We start from the raw sequence: 23,249 nt of genomic DNA on the forward strand, positions 1-23,249 counted from the left end.
CTTGTCAGTGTCTTCACATAGCCAACGTGCATTGTGAAACTTTGAGAAATGTACTCATGTGATGCATTGTTCAAACCTTTCCACGGCTCCTTGATGATAAGCCACCCAGAAACCCCTCATCTGGTAATTGCTCTCCCACTGGGTCCCTTGATGGAACAGGGAAATTTAACCTCTGTTCCTAAAGAGCAGGGTCTCACTGAGGGGTCTCCTTCCCCTATATTGCTGCCTCTAGCCCACTGCTGCCCTCTTGAGACCCTCCTCATTTCTCCCTGGTCCCCCTCAGGGCTGTCCGCTTCCCCTCTCACTTGGCCCTGCTCCCTTCCCAGAGGGGCAATGACTGCATCCCAGAGGCTAGCACCAAGGACAACTTCCTGCTCTGGGGCATGACTCCCACTGCCACACAGAGCTCACCTGGTCTCTGGGGTGTTGAGTGGGGAATGATGGGAAACAAGATCTTACTTCTTAACTGTCCCTGCTTTTTATGGTTGATTCTTATACTCAGAATCTTATACTCAGAATCTTATACACAGCCAGACATAGAATGCACATCAGAGACGTCAGATGATAAATGATTAGGTCTTTATTGAGGAGGGTGTGAGACCTGCCTGGGCTGAGTTGATGCTGGGTGGGGTCTCAGGGGTACAGTGGAGAGCTGGGAAGGGGTGTCTGGGTGGGGAAGGCCCTTCCTGATTGTCCTGGGGGGGTCCCATGAGTGGCGGGGCTCAGGGACCTAAGAACACTCTGAGGGGGACAGTTTCTTCTCCACGGCTTTCCCTTGGTGCGTGACCTGGCAGCTGACGCTGCTGTACGATTTCCACGGGGCGGGGGTCAGCGTCAGGTAGCTGCTAGCCGCGTACTTGCCATTGCTCTGTTTCGAGGGCTTGGTGGTCTGGACGCCCTGGCTGATGGCGGCGCCATTTCCCTTCCAGCTCACCGTCAAGTCGCTGGGGGAGAAGTCACTGATGAGACACACCACTGTGGCCTTGTTGGCGCTGAGCTCCTCAGAGGAGGGCGGGAAGAGAGAGACCGAGGGTGCAGACGTGGGACCACCTGTGTGGACAGAGGAGGGGCTGTGAGATGCAGCAGAAGAGTCGGGGTGATGGGCGGTACCCCCGCTCTACAGAGTCATGACTTTTCCCATGGTGGCTGTGCCTGTTCACCCAGGGGACCCTCCTTTCTTTCCTTCCTTCCCTTTCCACTCAGTCCCTGACAGCACACAGCCCCCTGCCCTCCCAGAAGCCCTTCCAAGTCCCCTCTCCCAGGGGACCTGGTCACACGCTCCATCTGCAGCCTAGGTCTCCCCACGTGTAAGCAGGGCAGGCTGTCCTCCCTCCTCCTGGTCTGGAGTCTGAGTCTGGAACCTGGCCCCAACCTCCTGAGCTCTCAGCCCAGCACCAGGCCCACCTCTCTCATTCTTCTGGAGCCCGGGCGGCTCCTCTGTGAACTGGGCTCTCCACCCAGCCTGCCAGGACAATCCTGACAGCCTGTGAGCAGGTCCCAGCCTGAGCCTGGCGCACAGTGGGGCCTGGAGCCTCCTCTCCCCTCGGGTGCTCGGCTCTGCCTCAGCCGGGCCTCAGCTCTCCCAGCAAGGGCTGGGTCCTCCCAGCCAAAGCCCCAGGGCTCCTCCACGGCTCTACTGCTGTCCCTGTCCCTAGGGCCATGACTGCAGGCCCCTTCAACTGGCTGAGTCCTTGGGGCCGCTTCCTCCAAAGGACAGGCACAGTAGCCCCCACAGCCACCCAGCACCTCTGAGGTCTCCTGATTTTACGAGGCAGCCACATAGCTCTGAGCCCCCCATTTACTCCCCTATTTGTCATCTCCTGAGTCCAACGTTCCTTCTGAGGGAGGTGCGAGTCTGACCCTTGGACAGGTGAGACCCTGAGGCCTGGGTTATGGGGACCCAGGGTCGGATGAGCCCCTGCCCCATGGGGCTCACTCCATTTTCACCACCATCCTGGGAGCACCAGGCTTCCAGTCCCCTCGCCTGTCTCACCCATGGCTCTGTGTCCCTGTGTCCTCATGGCCCAGCAGAGGCCCTGAGAGTTTCAGCCTGGAGGGACCTGGACCTCTGTCTCTGCCCTCCCCTTGGGCTGCCCCTCTGTGACCCTGGAGACTAGAGTCCCAGACTTGTTCCCAGCATCCTGAGTGGCCTTCCCACCCTGGATGGGCATCGAGCCCTCAGCCCAGACCCTGGGATTCAGGGACTGTCTCCAAGGCTGCCCCAGTGCCCCTTATCAGAATCAGCCTCTGGTGGCTGCCCTAGAAGAGGGAAGAGGCCCCCATTCCTGGGCCAAACCCCCAGCCCAGGCCCCGGGGATCCACTGCATCTGACTGTCAGACTCCGGAGGTGGCTGATCGCGCCGTTGGAGTCCTTCTTGTCGGTTACCCCAAGACTAACCCGCCTCCCTCAAGCCCCACGGAGAAAGTTGGGGGTCAATCCCAAAGGCTGGGAGAGCAGAGGAGAAGCGGCCCCCAGACAAAGAAAAATGACTTTCCCAAGACAACAGAGGGTTGGGACAGGTTGGGAAAGGTGGTGAAGCCACTTACCCAGGACGCTGAGGTGGGTCCTGCCGCCGAAGATATACCACGGTGACTGAGTCTCAGACCAAAACCCGCCGGGCCAGCACCTGGGGCCTGCTCCTCTGGGGCTGGGCTGAAGCCGGAACCTGCTGGGCGTGACGGGCACAGGGCTGCAGTGGGCGGGGCTTCATCCTGGGGCCAGCAGGTGGGCAGCCGACCCCCTAGAGGCTGGGACACCCCTGGGTGGGCTCATGGCCCTGAGACAACTCCATGCTCAGCCCCCTGTCTGAGGCAAGTGCCAGCCACGACTTGGAGTCACCCAGTGTGTGTCCTCCTTTTCCAAGGCCATCCTGGTCACTATGGAATCCTTAGTGCTTATGGTGATGCTGCAGACAACAGGTGCTCAGCAAATCCTTGAGTGCTTTGTCCCCTCAGGTGGTGTGGCAGAGTGAGTCCTGAGCTGTTTCAGATCTGCCTGACCTCTGCTGGCCTCATTTTAGGGCCTCTGAGTGTTCCTCCCCCACAATTTCCCACGGTCCAGCCAGGCGGGCTTCCTCCTTGGGCCCATGGATACCGAGTTATTCCTGACTCACAGTGCTTCCACATGGAGACCCCTCTTCCTCTGTCTCCAGACATGGAGACACAATTTAATTCTACCTCTTTCATGAAGCCTTCTCTGATCTCTCAGATCGCCATCTTTCTGTCTATCCATCAATCCATCCAGCCAGCCATCATCTATCCAGTCAACCATCTATCCATCATCCATCATCTGTCGATCCATCCGTCCATCTGTTATCTACCTATCCATCCATCCATCCATCTATTCATCATCTATCCATCCATCCATCACTCGTCCATGCATCGAACAATGGCTCCCAAGCACGTATCTGTGCCAGACACTGTTTCACATGCTGGGACGTGGAGTGGGCCCCTCTAGCTCTCGCCTCCAACTTTCTCTGAAACCTCTCAGATCAAGGCCAACAAAGTCCTCATCCTTGTCAAGGTTGACGTCCCTCCTGACATCTCTGCAAGAGGCCCGTCTTTCTGGTGACTGTCCTCCCCTGGACGCCTGAGGTCGCCCACTGCCCCCTCCCCTGCATGGCTGTTGAACCCCAGACTGCCTCCCCAATCCTGCTCTTCCTGTACTCTGCCACTATTTCTGCCTTTGACCCACACCGTGCACTCCGATGACTGCCCAGGGCCTCCCATCCCTATTTCCAGCCATGACCTCTCTTTTTGGCTCTAGATCCACATACATTCTGCCTCCTAAACACAGCTCTGCTTAACTGCTTTATAGGCACCTCAGACTCAACACGGCCCATTGAAACACCTCACATCTCCTTGCAAACTTGCTCTCCTGCATTGTCCCCACTGCAGCAGGACTCTCTCCAAGCCAGAGGCCTGGAGTCATCCCAGAATGCTTTCCTCTCATGGAATAGCCCTCTGTGTCCTAGACATCCTAGCATAACACAAAAATATCATTAAAATACTTAGAAAAAGAAAAAAGAAACACCCAAGTCGCACTCTAAGAGTTTATGATGGCAAGAATCCCCGGGCTTTGCCAAATCTGATTTTACCCCCACGTAGGGTTTATCGAAATTGGAAGATAACCCATTGCACTGGGGCCAGCATTTCTCACCTCAGCAGCAGGACTGGTCAGGGTTGTATTGAAAATGTGCACATAAGATTTTTGAAACAAAATTTAATATAATACTAATATAAATTCAACGCTTGTTTCTGATTTAAAGAAAGCAAACATTCAGTCTTTTCTTAAGTTAATTATCTAAGGAAACTTCCTCAATTCCAAAAAGAGTATCTCCCAAAACTTATAGCACTTTCCCTTTGAAAGGCAAAACCCTCTGAAAGGCCAGGTTGTCCACTCTCACTTTTATCAGTCAACAAAGCCTATGGATTCTAGCCAATAAAACGAGATGAAGGAAAAAGGTATAGGTACCAGGAAAAAAAGAGAGAGAACTGTTCTCGGCAGACTATGGGACAATCTACTTAAAAAAACCCAAGACAATCAGCTAATCAGAACTAATAGAAGAGTTAAATAAAGTGACTGAATACAAGACAGACACACAAAATTCAATTGGCTACCCTTCTACACAAGCAGTGACCATTTAGGACATGAAATTGGGGGAAAATTTACAACTTCACTAAAAGTTATGTTAAAAACCTTGGGAATAAACTTAACACAAAATATGCAAGATTTGCCTGAATAAAATAGAAAGCAACTTGACTAACGGACATGATAAAAAAGTGAGTGACTGAGGAGAAGATCATGTTCCCAGATAAAAATGATGAGCACTGTAAAGATGTCAATTCTTCTCAAATTAATCGATATAGTCTATGAAATCACAAACACAACACCAAAAAAATGAATTTTGAAAATTGGTGAACTGATTCTAAAGTTCAACAGTAAGAATAATGATGGAGGATAGTCTCGAATATTTTGAAAAAGAATAATAACGACGGGTGCTTCTCCTACCAGATAGCAAACATACCGTAAAGCTAAAATAATTAAAACAGGGTATAACGGATGTGGGAATAGATCACAGACAAATAGAATCACAGACAGATAGTGATAAATCAATAATTTAGTATTTGATAAAAATTGCATTTATAGTCAACAAATATGTGACAACTGGCTTTCCATTTGGAAAATAAATAAGGTTACATTCTTACCTCCGCAAAAATAAACTCTGGGTGAAGTAAAAACAAACACCAAAATAATTACAGTACCAAAACAGAATAGAAAAAGGATCTTATAATATTGAAATAAAGTTGCCTCTCCTATGCATGGCACAGATGGCAGAAACCATAAAGAAAAAGTTAAACCAAACTGAACTGACACATAAAAATTAAAAACGGCCTATGGTGAAAGACCCCATAAACAAAAGCATCAAACAGACTAGAGCAAAATATTCAACTGAATGGAAAAACAGGCAAGATGATGACCAGTAAATTGACAGAAGAAATAAAATCAGTCCATAAAAATATGAAAAGAAAATAAGTTTCATCAATGATCAAATAAACAATTAAACAACAAACATACTCTCATTTTTGCTCATCAGATGGGCAAAAGAAAAACCAAATCAACGATATCACATTATTGGCAAAGATGTAGAGGAACGGGCACTGTCATTCACTGTAGTGAATATCAAATTGGAATAGTCGTTTGGGAGAGCACTTGGATACCACCTATGGAAACTCCAAAAGCACGTTCTGTGATCCAGCAATTCCACTTTGAGGCGTGTATCCTATGGAAATACATAAGTGCACTTTTACATGCAAATACAACACATGTACACACATGTGGGGATTTCCATTGCAGTATCACTTGTAATTTATATTTTTACATGGCAACAACCTAAAGGTCCATTAATAGGGGAATGCTTAAATATATTCTGGTTCATCCAAACTTTGAAATCTTACAAAGCCATTACAAGACATACGGACTGATAATAGAAAATGTCAATAACAGATTGTTTAAAAGCTAGCTGCAGGATAATATACAGAGTATAATTCCATTTTTGAAAAATACAATCCCAACACAAGCTAGATGTGTGTGTTTTCAGGGACATCCACACACAGGCAAAGGGCTGGAAATGCATAGACCAATCCGACAGTGGTCAACTCTAGAGAATGGGTTTTAGGGTAAGACGTGATGGATCGATAAGCGGAAACACTCGATTTTTACTTTATATACTTCCATCTCTAATCTTTTTCTTTTACAAGTACATGATATTCTTATATTAAAAATCATTTTAGAAGATAAAAATAAAATATATCTTCTTGTGAACATTTTCATAACTACAGAAAAGTATAAAGCAAAAATTAAAATTAGGTGAAACCACCCCAGCCAAAGACACATCATTGACATTTTTCTCCATTTTCGGACAGGCTTTTGCAAATGCACACACACGTTAAAAACTCAATCTCAGAAACATAATTTTGGATGTTTGTGTAAGATTCTTTATGATGGATGCTCCATACAGTATTTAGTCACACCTTTTCTGCTGGATATTTAGGTTATTTCCAGTTTTCTCCCATCGTTAATATTGTTGACCTAGTCATTCTTATTTGTAAACTTTTGGTTACATCTTTATTACTTTTCCTCCTCAGGAAGAATTCCTAGAAGCGGAATCACACAATTTAAATAGATACACTTTCTTGCATGACTTGCTGCGTATTCCTGAAATGGTTGTACACTTTAGACTTCTACAGACAGCTCACGAGAGTGCCCGTTCCTGCCATCAACCCCCTGGTCCCGTCGCTTTGAATTCACTCGCCAGTTTCACAGGCGATCTTGGTACCTGGTGGCTGTGTGAGCAGCCCTCCCTCCCTGTCCCCGAGGCGCGGGCGTTGGCGGCTGCCCCTTCTCCATCCTCTAATCTGGCCTCACACCAGTCTCCTATCTGAAGCCATTTTTCCAAAACACGAATACGACTCTGACAATCCCCTACTTTAATCCCTCAAGGATTCCTTCTGGGCCCCAGGATAAAAGACTAAGCTCCAAGATCCGCAGCTGCGGTCCGCACCCGCCTGCTCTCCCCAGTGCCAGAACCCCCCTGCCGCGCCTGCGCACCTCACTCCTGGGTTGGCCTGGGCTGCTCCCTTGTCTGGAGCGCCTCCGTCCCGCTCCCCTCCATCTGTAAGACCAGACTGGGCAGCCCCCCGCCCAGCTTTCTGCTCCTAAGATGGCCCAGGGGTCTGTCCCCACGCCTGGACATGACCTCCATGGTTCAGGCCCACCCTCTCTGCGTCGCCAGGCTTGGCCCCAGTAAACATTTAGGAAGAGCTGAGGCGTCCAGGTCCTTGGGAGGAGACCAAGTCAAGCCCTTGCTCCCTTCTCTGGAGGCCTTGCAGACCACTCCTTCTCTGGGTCCATTTTGTTAAACAGGCCATGATGATGTGGTCACAGTATTCAGTCCTGGGACTTCTTACAGTCCTGGGACAGTGCCCACATACTGTGTAACCTTGGGCAGGTCGCCTCACCTCTCTGGGCTCTTCTATCCTCATTGGTAAGATGGGGATGACTGTGGGCCCTGCCTTGTGGGGCCACTGAGAGGGAGATTCTGTCTCGAAAATTAGTGCCTGGTGGGCATGTCGTGCCCCCTCCTCCCTGTTTCTGCCCTGCCTGGAGGGCCAGGCTGAGACAAGGGAGGCTCTGGCTTTGGGTACAGAATTTAAGGGGTGCTGAAAACTCAGTCACCAAGATAAATAATATTTTAATACAATATTAAAAACTGAAAATCAATGCAAACAAGTCCACGCCAGATAAAATGTCCCCATGTTAAATCAAGCCCGTGCCTGCCCAGGCTCTTCCTCTGGGCTGATTCTCCCTTTTGGCCCCTCTCCCCTCACTGCGGAGCTCCCTTTCAGTTGTGCACTCCTGGCTCCCATCAAAGGGAACCTGTGCACCCCCATCCCTCCAGTGACTCCTCCGGCCCTTACCTGTCTCACAGTCTCCACAGGCTGGATGGGCTGCTTCCTGTTGGGGGTCCTGCCCCGTGGTGCTGCCTTCGGGGCAGGAGGCCGTGGGCGCCCATGGCTGGGCCTAGCTGCATGAGGGGCCTGCATTGCCTAGGGCCAGGGCTCTGCCTCCCTGGGGCCTCATGGACCACTTGGCATGTCTCAGGCCTCATCTGCCCTCAGGGTCAAAGGCATCTCTGGCCGACTTGCTGCATGGGCTCCCTGGACAGGGTGTCAGCAGATGCCCCCACCCCGGCATCCCTCTTACTGGCAGTGGCCATGCCAGTGTGCCCTGGCCTGTGTGGCCCTGTCTTCTGCCTGGGCCATCTCTGGTCCCTGCCCCAGTGCCCGGCCCCCTCCAGGGCCCATGGCTGTTACCTCTGGGGAGCTCTTTCAGGGGCATCTGCCAACTGCTGTCCTGTGGTTGGGATCCCAAGTTCAGTCCCCTCCCACTGAAGCCGGCCCCCCTGGCCCCGCCCTTGGGGCCCTGGGTGGGGCACAGCCGCTCCTGCCCTCCTATCCTCAGGGCACCCTGGGTCTGTGAAGCATCCTGGGGCCTGGAGGGGCTGTGGAGGGCAGTCAAGCAATCAGTGGGTCAGCAGTGGCTGAGGCCTGAGTTCCTCAGGGTGGGGCTGAAGCTGGGGCTTCTCTTCTGACCAGTCCCCCAGGCTGGCCCCCTGTACACTCCACTCTGGCCAGTGGATCCTGGCCCTTCCTTGGCTTGTTTGGCCAAGCCTGGCCAGTTCTCCTCTGGTCATCTTCTCACTCAGCTTCTCAGCCAGGCAAGGGCCCTGCAGGGAGTGAGTCTATATCCCTCACTCAAGGAGTGATGTCAAGCTTGTGAATGTTGAAAACCATCCAGACCTCGGTCACTTCTGGGCCTCAGTTTCCCTATCTGTGAACGGGGAGAGCTCCTCTGCAGCAGGGAGCTCATGAGGATGAACGAGACCGTGTGCCTGCTAAGCATGGGCACATGGCAGGTGTCAAGGGCATTCCGGTTCCTTTTCCACCCTCCTCCTACTTCGAGGTTCAGAGCAACTCCTGGCGTGACCTTGGGGCAAGTGTCCTTGTTTTCCAGGTGAGAGAACTAAGGCCCAGAGAAGATGAATGCAGGGCTCAAAGGTGTTCTGGAGTGGGGTGCGGGGTGTGGGGTGAGTTAGAATCTAGGAGGGAGATCATCTTTTGCATTTCTAGCCTCCGTCCATGTGGAAGGCTTGTGCTTTGCTTCCAAGGAGCCAAGATTTGGGTTCTGCTGGGCAGGGGCGCAGGAGGGGTAGGCTGCACAGGTGCTTTGGGGATGGGGTCCCTTTTGAAGCCCAGGAATATAATATATAACACGATGATGAGAGCGATGCTGTTTATCTAGCACTGACAAGGGGCTGGATGCGGGCTGAGCTAAGATTGTCTCCCCTTTGAAGATAAGAAAATTGATGTTCAAGCAGAGTGCGTACTTCCTTGATGCCATGGAGCCAAGGAGCCTGGCTTTTGCATGGCTCCAGGGCAGGCTTGTTGATAATGGGTCCCTGGGGTGTCACACTGCTGGGTGTATGGGAGAACTCAAAGCAGCAGGTTGCAAGTTCTTGCCTGTCACACCCACGACCCACACTTTTGCTTTCTAGTTGCCCTTTCGGCCACAGGATCTTTAACACATCCGCTCAAGTCCAGCTCTGCAGCCCTCTGGGGCTCCCAGTTTTCTGTTTTACTCACTCTAAAACGGGTCTCCCAAAGTGACTTTCCGGGAGGCCCTTTAAGAGTTGTCTGGCCCGTGATTTGAGTCAGATAATCCTTAATTTTCCTGCCACATTTGGTGAAAATCAGCCCAGCCCTTTTCATGGGATACAGTGACAGACAAATAGCCTGGAACTTCATTTCACTGATATAGACAATGATTGTGGGAGACATTCGTCTACGGATCTCAGGGTTTCTGCATGTCCCCCGAGCAAAGGCACTGATATCCTTTGTTTTGGACCATATTTTCAAGGATGTTTGTGTAGTGAACATCTTGGAAGGTAGAGATAGCATCTTCTGCTGAAGCCAAACATACTTACTGTACAGTTTAAAAGATTTGGGGCCCTCGAACTTGGATGTGCACATGTCTCCTGGCCCTCTTTGCATCACCCTCTGTGGCTCAGAGTACAGGTCCAAGAAGGTGCTGATACTCCGGCTACTGCTGTTGCTGTGAGTAGTAAACTGGCCTTTGTCTCTTCCCCAGAAGTCTTGTGTCTTCTGTCAGCAACCACGAAACTGTGGCAGGCTTACTTTTCAGCTTGCAAGTAGGATAAAAATCCCAGACCTTTCACCGTTCTTGATAATGAAGATAATGAGGAGGAAGAAAGAAATGAAGTTGATGATGGTGATCACCACTTAATGGTCTGCACAAACTCATCAGAGCAGCTTTCAAGGAACTCCAGGCCAGATCTTTCCACTCCGCAAATCTGCTTGGGCAACTTGTGAGGGCCAGGCCCAGTGCTGAGGGCTGGATCACACAACACACATCTCCCTGCGCTAGAAGATGGGCAAGGTACTGAACAGGAATGGGGTGTGGGCACCCTAACAGAGGTCATGCAGGGTACGAGGGAGCTCCCGGGAGGCCCCTGACCCAGTCCAGCTTCTCCCTGTTTCAGTGCTTGGCCCACTTCTGCCTCTGACCTTGGGCTCCTTGCACCTTGGGGACTGGAGTAGGGTCCACCCCAGGGGTCCAGGCTGAAGCTGCGCCCTCCCAGCACTCCTGTGTGAGTGTGATGCTCACATACTGCCCAGGGTCTAGAAGCTGTGGTTTCCCCGGGACAGCCCCAGGTCTCAGGGAGAAGAAGGGGGCTGTCCCGAAACTCTGTGACACCAGCTGCCTGCCCTCACCTCCCCTGTCGCCGACTCTGCACCTGTACCTGCACCTGCCACAGCCTCTGGGCAGATGCCACCACAGACCACATCCTCCTGTGGTGGCCGCAGTCGGAAATCCGGGTCTGGCTGGACCCCAGGGACCCTTGAGGGATGGCCTGGGCTTTCCCAGCTGTGCAGCTGCAGCTCTGGCCTGCCGAGGCCTGCCCTCACCTCCTTCCTGACTGAGATGTGCTGAGGGCTGGACTCAGGCAGGGCCAGAGATGTTTGTGTCCAGCATTTCCACTCGGTGGACCCTCTGCTCAGGGCCCCTGGCTCCTCAGCATCCTGTCCCAGCCCTTCTCTCCTGGAGCCGAGGGTTGTGTCCATGTCCAGTCACTTCTACTCCATGTCAGACGGTGCCCCTGCCTCCTGCTGGTCAGTCCCCTGTCCACTCTCCATCCCACAGGCCCCAGAGACTCCTCCTGTGGCCACATGGAGTCCTCCCTCCCAAGCCCAGGTCTCCCCATCTCCCTGCTCCCCATCAATTCCAAACTCAAGCCGGCTGAGCGTTCTCATCTCATCTCAAGAGTCTCATTGTTGGGGCCTGGGGGACCTGAGGCGGAGGGTGATGCAGTATCCATCTGGGGATATGACAAAGTTCTGGAATCTCTGAGTCCTCAGAGTCAGGTCTGGCTCTGTGGCTCTTGAGACCCTCTGAAGGGTCCCCAGGAACCCTGAAGACCTCAGCTTCTCTGCTGATCCGAAGGCGCAGCCCCCTCTCCCCCAGCTCTCCTCCAGCAAATGGGGAGAGAAGCCTGCTACTTCTGTAGATGTCATGGACCCACCAACCTGGTGGGGATCTTTTACTGATGAGGCAACTGAGGCACAGAGAGGGAGACTGTCTTTCCTAAGATATACCGCAACTTGGTGTAAAATACCAGCCAGAGACCTGGGAGGATCAGCCTTTTCGGACATGGGGTGGAGCCAGACAGGAACTGGAGGGTGGGGCTTTGGAAAATATCAGTGTTTTAACCTCTCTGTCTCCCAATTCGGCGGCCTGGAGCTCAGCCCAAAGGAGAGAGTCCAGTAGGGGGCAGCAGAGACCAGCAGTAGAGAGAGGCTGCGGCGCAGAAAGGGCTGGAGATCAGAAGCGGGCCTGGGGGATGGGGGAGGCCTCAGGGGTGGGAGCAGGAGGGGAAATGCAGGGGCAGCCTCTGGTTTGGCATCTTCCTTGGCACCCACCTCACCCCTGGAACTGGGGCCCGGCCCGGGGGGAGGCGAGTGACGCAAGGATCCCACTTGATCCGACTTTGATATTTTATTCGCCATAAACTCTTTTGCATGAATTTCGATTCCAAAAAACATTGCATTAAGTATTATTTACCTTGATTACTGAGTTTTGGGGCACTCCCTTAAATTTTGCATGCAAAGAGAATGTCTTACTTGCCTCACTCTAGTCCTGACCGTGCCTGTAACTCCGGGAAACGTGTTAGATCCAGCACGAAGGAAGCTGGGCGGCGCTGGAGTGGGCGTGGCCAGCGCCCTGCAGTTCCTGCCTCGCCTGACCAGGTGGGTTAACATTTGCATCACAAAATCTTATTTTCCAGGTCCTTTCCGAAGCCTTGGGTTGACACCTGGGAGGGGTACACTCCCATCACGAGGGAGACCCTGCGTGGCAGGTGGTGGCTTTGTAGCAGCCACCGCTCCTTTAACAGTTCCACCAGCAGCCATGAGCCTAGTTGATCCTGGTCCAGACCAGCAAGCCCTTAGAGGTGCTCCAGTCTCTCTCACTACATTCATAGGGAACCCTCCATCTTGATGGCTACCAAAACTAGCGGGATTTATATTCCATTCTTATTTCATTATTCCTAGAAGCCAACACACCCTCGCATTTATTTGTAAGTGTACATGGCATACAATAGTAGCTATTGCCTTGTATGTTGCAAATTAAATGACAAATAGTCTAGGGACTTACCTTGTTTTAAAAAAGTTATTATAAAATAGATAAATGATCACATAAGATCTACGTCATTGTAATGTTGACTATTTCTGATGATCTCACCAAACACATCCTTTAATGTTCTCAATATTATTTCTAAAAATATCCATTAATGTGTTTAGTTGTACTGACAGAGTCAGACAGTTTCTAACAGAAGACATCGAATAGTACATTTGACAGTGAGGACTGGCTTTGTCAGTTAGATTGCACGGTGGGGCTTTTCCATAGATTGAGTAATTCAAATTGGCAGCCCCAAGTCTTGAGGAGAAATATACTTAAAGCACATGATAAGATGAAGGCTTTTTTTCCAAGGGATATTGTATTGGCGAAGATGCGCTACAATTACAGATAGTTTAATTTCTCCCAGTCTTTGAAATATATCATCCTACACAAGGGGTCTCTTAGTGAGGGAGTAACCGATTTTACTAGTAAGTTCTGATTAAGTCTTCCTGGTGCATATCTCAGAAACCGAGAAAGTGGGTGACGGGTGGCTGGGTGACAACTCTCTGCAGGTGACTCTCCTGGTGGAGGGAGAGCTGACTCTGGGAGGGAGCCAGCTTGCGGGAGGTTTATTAGGGAGAGTGCTGGGACCAACCCCTGTTCAAGGGATGGGTCAGGGGCAGGATGGCAGCAGGATGGCCAAGGGAGGAATCAGCTGCAGTCCAGGCTCATTCTGAGTGACTACACGGGAGCTCTGCTGCTGGGATGGCACTTCCCGGCTCTCCCTGGTGGGCTGAGGGGCCAGACCTTCAGGATCTCACATCCATCAGGCTTTGGACTCTAACTGCGCAGGGCAGGAGCTTGGCATGGCACCAGGGGGCTCTCTTTATCAAGGGAGCTGACCATTGAAGGCAGGGCTGTCTGCTGGTGGCTCTCCCAGCAGATGGGGCAATAAGCCTTTCCTTTCAGAAGGGGTCTGGTGGTGCATCAAACTGGCCACCACACAAACCCTCTGCCTCATCTGTCTGTGTCACCACGAGTTACTGCGAACTGCTCCCAGTGGCATGGTAGGTGGCACAGTAATAGTCAGCCTCGTCCTCGGCTCCAGCCCTGCTGATGGTCAGGGTGACCATGTTCCTAGAGTTGGAGGCTGAGAATCAGTCAGGGATCCCTGAAGGCCTTTTGCTGCTGTCATAGGTGACTAGCATAGGGGCCTGGCCTGGCTTATGCTGGGACCAGTAAGCGTATTTATTTCCAATGTTATTTCCCCCACGGGTGATCCTGGCCATCTGTCCCAGAGCCACTGATGCTGAGGTTGGCTGCGTCAGCTCGTAGGAGGCCATGGAGCCTGCAAGAGAGAAAAGGAGAGGTGGGCTAGAAGGTGAAGGACCCATTCCCAGGAGATCCACCCTGCCCTGGCCTGGATTGAGCTCCAGGGACTCTAAGGGCCCGAGGGCCTCTTCCCATCACTCAGCCCCAGTGGCCCGTGGGCCTGGCTGCTGGGTGGATCTTTGGAACAAATGAGGAATCGTCCCCTTCCTCTGGGCAGGTGCAGCCCCTCAGGGCTCACACAGAGCCAGGGAGCACAGCACAGGGATTTCACCCTCACCGGCCCTCATCTTGCAGCAGGATCATCAGCATCCTGCCCCCACAGGCAGTGCCCTGCTGAGCTCAGAGTCAGGGCCAGGCTTGGCCCAGAGCCCCGGGGCTGGGGGTAGGTGTGGGCCTGGGTGCAGCACCTGTGCTGTAAGTGAGGAGGCAAAGGAGGAGAGGGATCTTGGCCATGGTGGAGATGCCCTGATTCTGCTCCCTGAGGCCTGAGGCTGGGCAGGTTTCCTCCCAGGCCTCTCTTATCCCCCTGCTGGAGAGAACTGCTGGGTATGCAAATCAGCCAGGACTCAGGGGCTGCTGCTTGTGGAGGATTGTGGTTTTAGAGAAGGGCTGGGCCCCAAGGGACACAGAGAGGGGAGGGGTGGCCCCTGTAGACCCCACACTCAGCCCAGTGAGTTCTCCTCCACCTGCTGGTCCCATAGTCTGGGCCTGCCATCTCTACCACAGACTGTGTCCTGGCTTTGCTCCTGGGCTGGCCAGGCTGTGGCAAAGCTCAGAGGTAGGAGTCTGTGTGATTTTCTAAAGGATCTGAAGTCACTGTCCCTGGGGTGATCCTCAGGCCTGTTATGGAGGTGGCTGGAGAGTCACAGTGCTGATGCTGGATTATCCTGGGACCCAGGCCATTCCCCTGTCTGATTCTTGTTCAAAAAGGAGGTGATTAATTTTGGCCCAGGATTCTAGAGTATCCAGTCCATAAGCATTTTGGGGTGACGTTCACATTTTGGTCGAGTCCCAGCTCTACCTTTGGAAACTTTGCAGACTAAGTCCCCTCTGACCTCCAGGTCCCCAGTGCAGTGACCTGCTCATCCCCTCTCTACAGGTGGCACTATGAGGCTTTAGATAGGTACGGGGCCACCCTAGACACAGGTCCTGAGTGGTAGAGCCAAGGATAAACCTCCCCCCCGTCAGGTACACATGGAGTTCTGGAGCATCCACTGACGTAAGTCAGTCAACGACACTGTCATCAGCTGATGTCTTCCTGGCCCTGCAACTCAGAGCCGCAGAATCTGAAGGATCCCCAGTTGGTTACAAATGGACCCAACGTGTCAACATGGTCCTACCGGGCACAATGAACACAGTCCTCTCTTGTGGAACTTTTGCAAAATTTTCCATAACCTTAGGTTTCAAGGAATCCAGGCTGAGAAAAGATGGATTGGAGAGAACAGAGTAGGAAATGTTGGTGTTTGAATCTTGAGGATCCTGTATGTTAACAATTCTTCAGTTCTAGGAGAAGTTGTTGTGAAGCTGGGGAAATAAGACTAAAGACTGGAGAGAAGATCATTGTTAATTTTCTCAGTGTTATAAAGAGCTTGTGCTTTGAAGAGCAGTAAGAATCAGTCTATATCTTTGAAGTGGGGGAGGTATAGAGAAGTAGATAGATAATAGATCAATGAAAGTTAGATGAATAGAGAGATAGAAGTCCAAATGGCAAATGTAAGCAGAGCTGCATCCAGGTACAGGGTATGTGGGAGCTCATTACACAATTCTTTCAACTTTTTTGTATGTACAAATGTTATATAATTAAACTAGTTGGACTTCTGAAAAGAGAGAAAGGCTGAGAGTAAAGAAACCCCAGGGAACAGGGTACTCATGCTCTGGTATCAGACATCCCTCCAGGCAGACTCCCTCAGCCCCGACCAGCAGAGATGCTCCCCTTGTTCCTGAACCAGGAAAATGGAGCTGAGGGGAAGGTCCTGGGCTTAGCCTGGAGGGTTACCTGGTGAGCTCCAAGGACAGCAGCCCAGAGTCCAATGATCAAATCCAAACCCAAAAGGGAGGCGGGGTCAACCCCAATAGGGTCAGACCTGCCTGCTGCAGGTGATGGGGCTTTGGGGCCAGTGGGAGGGCAGCAGTGCCAGGAGAAGGTCCCCTGGTGGAACCCAAGGTGGGGTCTGCACTTCCTCCATAGTATATGGAAAATCTTAGGGTTTGAAGAAGCCAGGGCCCAGCAGGGGCCTGGTGTCCAGTTCTCTGGAGGCTTCACACAGCCAGTGAGAATGTGGGGAACGCCTCATCCAAGAAACCAGATGAGCACAGTCCCTGGGGCTCCACAAGGCTGGTTCTACTCCAGGAAAAGGAATTCCAGCAGGGCTGCCCACATGAGACATCTCTCTCCTCTCACACATGACACTTGGTTACATCTGGAGACTACGATGAATTTCTACACCTTATGTGTCTAATACAAACCTGCCCACAGCCCCCAATCCTGTCATTTCTCCTCAGGATAAACTGAGGCCCTAAGAGGACAGAGGACCTGCTCAGAGTCTCCCAGCCATGGAGGGGCAGGGCCAGGATCAGAGAGGACGCCTGAACCTAAGACTTGACCTACAGCAGCTCAGAAGGCAGATGACAGTGAGGGCCCAGCCAGGGTAGGGAGGTTTGCGTCCTACTTCACCCTCTGTCTGTGTCACCGTGAGTCACTGGAAGCTGCTCCCACTGCCATCAGCTACAGCACAGTGATAGTCAGCCTCATCCTCGGCCTGGGCCCCGCTGATGGTCAGGGTGGCCATGTTCCCAGAGTTGGAGCTTGAGAATCTGTCAGGGATCCGCGAGGGTCGGCTGCTGTCTCTATGGATGAGCAGCACAGGGGCCTGGTCTGGCTTCTGCTGGTACCAGTAAGCATTTTTCCTTCCAATGTTGTTTCCCCCATGGGTGATCCGGGCTGTCTCTCCCAGGGCCACTGACACTGTGGATGTCTGTCTCAGCTCATAGGAGGCCACAGAGCCTGCAAGAGAGAAAAAAGAAGTGGGTTTCAACCTGTGGGTCTCACCCCAGGAGATCCAGTGCTGGCTTGGCCTAAGTTCCAGGGACTCTGTGGACACGCAGGATGTCTCCTGACCCCCATCACTCTCAGCCTCAGTGGCCCATAAGCCTGGCTGGTGGATGAAGCCTTTGAACAGACGGTAGCCTCCCCTTCCTCTGGGCAGGTGCAGTCCCTCAGGGCCCACACAGAGCCTGTGCGCACAGTGCAGGGATTTCAGCCCCGCCAGCCTCTCATCCTGCAGCAGGTTCATGAGCATCCTGCCCCCACAGGCAGTGCCCTGCTGAGATCAGAGTCAGGGCCAGGCTTGTCCCAGAGCCCTGGGGCTGGGGGTGGATGAGAGCCTGGGTGCAGTACCTGTGCAGTTAGCGAGGAGGCTGAGGAGGAGAGGGGTCCAGGACGTGGTGGAGGTACCCCAATTCTGCTCCCTGAGGCTGAGCAGGTTTCCTCCCAGGCCTCTCTAATCCCCTTGCTGGAGAGAGCTGCTGGGTATGCAAATCAGCCAGGGCTCAGGGGCTGCTGCTTGTGGAGGATTGTGCTTTGATCGAAGGGCTGGGCCCCAAGGGAAACAGAGAGGGGAGGGGTGGCCCCTACAGACCCCACCCACAGCTCAGGGCTTTCTCCTTCATCTACTCGTCCCATAGTCTGGGACCAACATGTCCACCCAGATTGTGTCCTGGACTTACTCTTGGGCTGGCCTACAAGTCTCACAGGTGAATCTGTCTCTATTTTATGAACCCATCAGAGAATGTTAACTATAGAGGTGACCACATGAAGCTTGGGTCAGTGCAGTGCAGTGTCCTTGCCCTGATCACAGTTTGTGAGCATCAGAACCTGAATATAGTTCTTCCCTTGCCAAGTGCACCTGGAGTTTGTAGGAGCCATTGAGGTGCTGTAAGTTCTGTCTTTGAGGAGATCTCCTGGGGCAGGTCATAGGGACTGTGCCTCAGTATCCCCAGTGTGTGCTCAGTGCAAGGGACAAATCCAGTGCTTGAGGGAGGTTTGACAGTGATGGTGTTTTAGCAGGAATGGAGAGAAATGAAGTACCTGGATCTGTGCCAGAGAAATAGGCAAATTCTTATAAGATCCAGATCTGAGAGTCTCAGAGTCAGAATTCTTCATCAGTGCCAAGCTGATATTGATGGAAAAGAATGTCAGGTCAAGGTTACTAACCTCCCTGTATGTTAGAGCCCCTCATTCCCAGGGCCCCCAACTCCAGGAGGCTGTGCCGTATGACTCTGCTGCCTCCTGGTGGCTTCTCCCCTCTGGTTGCAGGAGGTGCTGTGGCCTTGTCTGTCAGGGGTAGATTCAGAAGCCATCACTCAGGTCTATGCAGGTTCCTTCAGATCAACTTTGGTCTGGCACACATTCCAGTCCTGGGAATTCAGCATGAGCAGGACACAGCCTCTGCTCTCAGGAGCGTCCATCTCCTGAGTGAGGCAGTATAGTGGACGCACTGGGTTTGCAGACAAAGCCAACAGTCCCCATCAACTTCTACCTGGACATTGACTTTTATATTTATTTAAAATCAGATGCTTGCTCTGCTCAGGTCCGTCTCATCCAGGGTTGACCATGAGGCCCAATGCTGGGCCATGGGCTGTAAGGGATAGTCGGCTGGAGTTCTCAGGGAACTTTTGCTCTTGTGAAGGAAAGATACAGACTGAATTCATGCAGCACCTTTTTTTTCTGAATATGGGTGTGATAGCTGGAGTTGCAGCAGCCACCGTGAGGTCTCATGGCAACTAGAATGAAAGCAAGGTCATCATCATGGGGATGGTGGAACAGAAAGGGAAGAAGTTCCCAGGTTTCACGGAATTGGTGAGCATCTGGAAAACAACAACCATGTTACTTCAGACTCACATTTGCAGGATTAAAATAAGGTCCCAGCTGTTCATGCCTGTTTTCATGTGTGTATTCTTGCTGTAAACAGCATCTTTGGCTAATTAGTGAAATAATGAACACAAATACACCTGTTAGTAAAAATGATGAGAGGGAAAGAATTGTACAGTGGTAGGTACTATGCACATAATTAGTACAGATCTAGACAGAAAAGGGTAGGCAGATCATTTTATAATCAGAGGTTGAGGGACCCCCTGAAGAGATAACTCTGGACCTGCTCCCAGGAAGGAATGAGGACGCAAGTAACAAGAGTGAGTGTGGGAAGAACTGAGTCAGTGCTTGTGGGGAAGATTCTGGTGTGTTCCAGGATCTGAAAGAGCCTTGGCCAACCTGAGGGCATCTGGGATTCAAAACATGGTTCAGATCCAGCGTAATTTCTTATAAATTAAGAGTTTGGGGGCAGGGGCGATGTGTAGTCAGGTGTGGCAAAGGGGAATTTCCATGTAATAAATCAGGTTCTTTGCAGCTGCTCAGGAGGTGACGATGCCAACGCAACAGAGACAAGTTTGACGCACGTGCGTTCAGACCACCCCTTGGTCCTCCCGGGTGACCTGGGGGCTCAAGACATTCAGGAGAGTGGCTCCTAATCCCTCTCCCCTCCCCAGTACCCAGAATGCAGCCAAGCCAGGTGTGCCTCTAGTCCTAAACCACCTGTCTACTGTCTCAAGTGGGTGACCAGTCACTGCTTTCCCTAAATTTCTACAGATTTGCTGATGTGACTGGGAGCACAGAATTTGAGCAGTGCCCTTGACATGGAAGGAAGGGGCTGAGAGAGGCAGTGACAGTCTCAAGGTCACTTGGGGATGAAGAGAGAAGTGGGATGTCTCATGCCCCAAATAATAACCTCTTCTGAGAATGAATCAGGGCTAGGAGAGGGGGTGTGGGAGAGTTGTCACCAAATTTTGGGGTTTCTCATGTATGTAAAGTCTTCTTGTGAGTTCTTCCAGCTGCCTGTGGGGGCCCTGCTGCACCTGGATCTGGGGCCCGTCAGGTTCTTGGGAGGGCTGCCAGCTCCCTGCTCCCTTTGGGGCTGATCAGAAACCCCAAGAAACCCCACAACATACTCCAGATTAGAAGCACCTAGAACAGACTTTTCTTGATCTTTATTCTGGAAGAATCCTGGAGTTATTGCTTCGCTCCTAGGGATCTGGTGCATAAAATATTGTTTATTGACTGCTCATGGTCCATTGGCATGACACGTTAATTGTACATTTAATAATCCAACTATAATTGTCAATACTTTTTGGACAGTAAGTGATTTTTTTTTCCTATATATGGGCCCCATCTCTCAGATTAGACATCAGCTCTCATGCAGGACAGGAATGCACTTGGAGGCCACTTCTGGTATTTCTTTTCAAAAAATTCCACTCTCGACACTTGTATTTCCACTGTGAACATTTCCCCTGCGAAGCCTCTGTCTTTCCCTGTGTAGTAGGACATCTATGTGCCCCTTGTCCAGGTGGTCACATGTTTATTAAACATTCTCCAGGGAATGGTCTTTGTGTGTAAAGTTCACTATTTTTGTAGGTTATCCAGAACTTTCCTTATTGTACCTGTAAGAGTTTGTATGCTGGCTGTTTGTGAGGAAAGCCATGCGTTGTGAGGATGTCAGGATTTTCTTCCTTTACAGGAAGATGAGTCATATCCAGCCAAGGATTGATGGGTCAATAGCCTTCCCAACCCAGCCCAGTTCCACCCAGGACCTTGTTTCAGATGAAGACCAAGCCTTTGTTATAAGTGGGATGTGTAACTGTGAAGAGTCAGGTAGTAAATTGAAACAGAACAGGTTTTCTTGATGGTCCCATCATTTACAACACCTACACATGTTACACCATGATATTGGTGAAATGCATTCAATCATCAGTTTGGATAGAAAAGCAGTTTTTTACATAAAACCTTCTCACCACATGCCTCCTGTCTTCAATACATGGACCTTCTCATTTCTCTCCTGCTCCTCATACAGACGCCATCCCCACTGCATGGTGGCATCTCTAGGTCCTCACGAATCATTGATTCTTGCTGTCCTGGGCAAGACCTCCTGCCATTAGTTAACTTGCTCCCTGAGACTCTCTCTCAAGGTCACTTTGTAAACACAACCTTTCCTTTGTTTGTTTTGAGACTTCAAAGCCATTTAAAATTGTCATCATCTATACTTGTGAAATGGCTGTGATTGGTATTTATTTGTGCTCCTTCCATGGCTGCATTTCTGGGATGTTTTCCACAAAAGGTGTGCCATGGGATATAAACCCCAGTGAGTCTGCGTTTGTGGTCTGGTAAAAGACAGCCCTGCAGGCAGCACCCCAGCCATGCAGAGCAGGGAGCCCCTGATGCCTGCAGCCATGTAAAATGTAGGGGAGGAGCAGGTCTGAGCCTTGGCATGGAGGGTTTCCTGGTGAGCTCCAAAGAGAGCAATCTAGAGCCATGGTCAAATCCAAACCCAACAGGGACACGGGGTCAACCTCAATAGTGTGGGTGTTGATGGGCCTTTGGGGGCAGTGGGAGGACAGCGCAGCCACAAGAAAGTCTCCAGGTGGGATCCAAGGTGGTGTCCACACTTTCTCTGCATTTTCTGTGAAATCTCAGGGTAGGAAGGGCCCTGGCACCAGCAGGGGCTTGGGCAACCTGTTCATATGTAGGTGATGCCTCATGCAGAAAATTAGATGAGAGCCAGCCCCTGGGGCCTCCTCTGGGCTGGTTCTACCCAAGGAGAAGTGGGACTCCAGCAGGACTGGCCATCTGACACAGCTATCCTTTCCTCTGTGACACATTATTACATCTGGGGCTCATGTGATGTATCACAACTTCCTACACCTTTCTTGTCTGCTCCAACCCTACACAGTCTCCACGGCCCAGCCCAGCACCACACTCAATTTTTCATCACAATAAACAAAGGCCTTAAGAAGACAGAGTAGCTGCTCAGACTCTCCGAACCCTGGAGGGGCCAGGCCAGGACCAGGGAAGATGTCTGAGTTTAAGGTCTGACCTACAGCTGCTCAGAGGGTGGGTGACAGTGAGGGCTAGGTCAGGGAGGGCAAGTTAGTGTCCTATTTCCCCATATGTCCTTGTCACTGTGAGTCACTGCAAACTGCTCCCACTGCCATGGTCTGTAGAACAGTAGTAGTCAGCCTCATGCTTTGTGGCCATGTTCCCTGACTTGGAGCCAGATAACTGGTCAGGCACCTCTGGGAGTTGGTAGCTATTATTAAAGGTCACCAGCACAGAGAACTGGCTTGGCTTCTGCTGGGACAAGATGCATATTTATCCCCTACGTTATTTCCAGAGCAGGTGATTGTGGCCAACTGTCCCAGGGCCACTGACATTGACAGAAGTTGCCTCAGCTCATAGGAAGCCACAGAGCCTTAAGAGAGGAGAGGAGAGGGGACTTGAGGTTGAAATGCCCAAACCCAGGAGTCCCACCCTGAGGCTGTGCCTCGGCTGAGCTCAGGGTTTGGGACAGGCCCAGCTCGGAGTCCTGTGGGAGCTGAGCCTGTGGGGAGGGCCTGGGGGGTCAGCACCTGTGCAGATGAGGAAGGGGAGCAGAAGAAGGGTCCAGGCCATGTTGTAGATGTTCAGAGCTCTGCCTCTCATGAGACCACACAACTGGGCTGGGCTCCCCCAAGCCCTGTACTGCCCCAGGGCAGAGCCCTCCCAGTTATGGGCCTCCACTGACTCCCTGAGGAGGCTGTTTGATGTTTTGAGAGGAGGCAGGTCCCAAGAGAAAAAGAAGGGAGAGACTCTCCCCTTTAGCCTACACCCTCAGCCCCCAAAACTCCTCCTCCTGGGTTCAGGAGACTCTGTCACAACCTCAGGGCCTCCATGGAGGTTTCTACATGACTCATCCTGTGATAATCATCACTAGTTCAGCCTCCGTTCTAGCCTTTGTTCCATGTCTGCTGTGCCCAGGGTCAGCTGAGAAAGGATCTGCTCCTCCCATGAGGCAGGGAGGCCCTGTCCGTGGTGCTGACCCAAGCCTTGTGCTCTAGGCGGACCACAGGGTGAGATATGTGTAGCTGAGGTCCTATGTTCTCAAGACTCTGCTCAATTCCCCCTCCATCTATTTCTAGCTGTGAGGACTCTGAGACCTGGACTGTGACCTCCACGGTGCTGAGAGCAGAGAGCACTGGAGGAGGAGCTCAGGAGCAGGTTCGGTTCTGCCACCAGCACTGACTGACAATGTTGGCTTACTCATGTGACTGAAGGTCACTCAGAGTTGTTATTTAA

At 51.7% G+C, this 23,249-nt stretch overlaps 2 protein-coding genes across 2 annotated transcripts in view; both read right to left on the reverse strand.

The window, feature by feature from the left end:
• LOC124226570 (immunoglobulin lambda-1 light chain-like) overlaps nucleotides 1–22,586 on the reverse strand; it is a 35,785-nt gene extending 13,199 nt beyond the window's left edge. Inside the window, exons 1-2 of the mRNA XM_046639970.1 lie at nucleotides 22,544–22,586; nucleotides 16,819–17,093 (exon numbers count right to left, since the gene is read on the reverse strand). Coding sequence (XP_046495926.1) covers nucleotides 16,819–17,093; nucleotides 22,544–22,586 — 318 coding nt within the window. The remainder of the gene's footprint in view (nucleotides 1–16,818; nucleotides 17,094–22,543) is intronic.
• LOC124226571 (immunoglobulin lambda-1 light chain-like) lies at nucleotides 601–14,542 on the reverse strand. The gene is given in 4 exon segments (XM_046639971.1): nucleotides 601–1,050; nucleotides 2,548–2,583; nucleotides 13,815–14,105; nucleotides 14,497–14,542. Coding segments are annotated over 4 exon segments (693 nt in total). The 3' UTR covers nucleotides 601–730.
• Nucleotides 22,587–23,249: the final 663 nt, after the last annotated feature.

This window comes from Equus quagga, chromosome 15 (assembly GCF_021613505.1).
Source record: "Equus quagga isolate Etosha38 chromosome 15, UCLA_HA_Equagga_1.0, whole genome shotgun sequence".
In the NCBI taxonomy this organism is placed as follows: domain Eukaryota; kingdom Metazoa; phylum Chordata; class Mammalia; order Perissodactyla; family Equidae; genus Equus; species Equus quagga.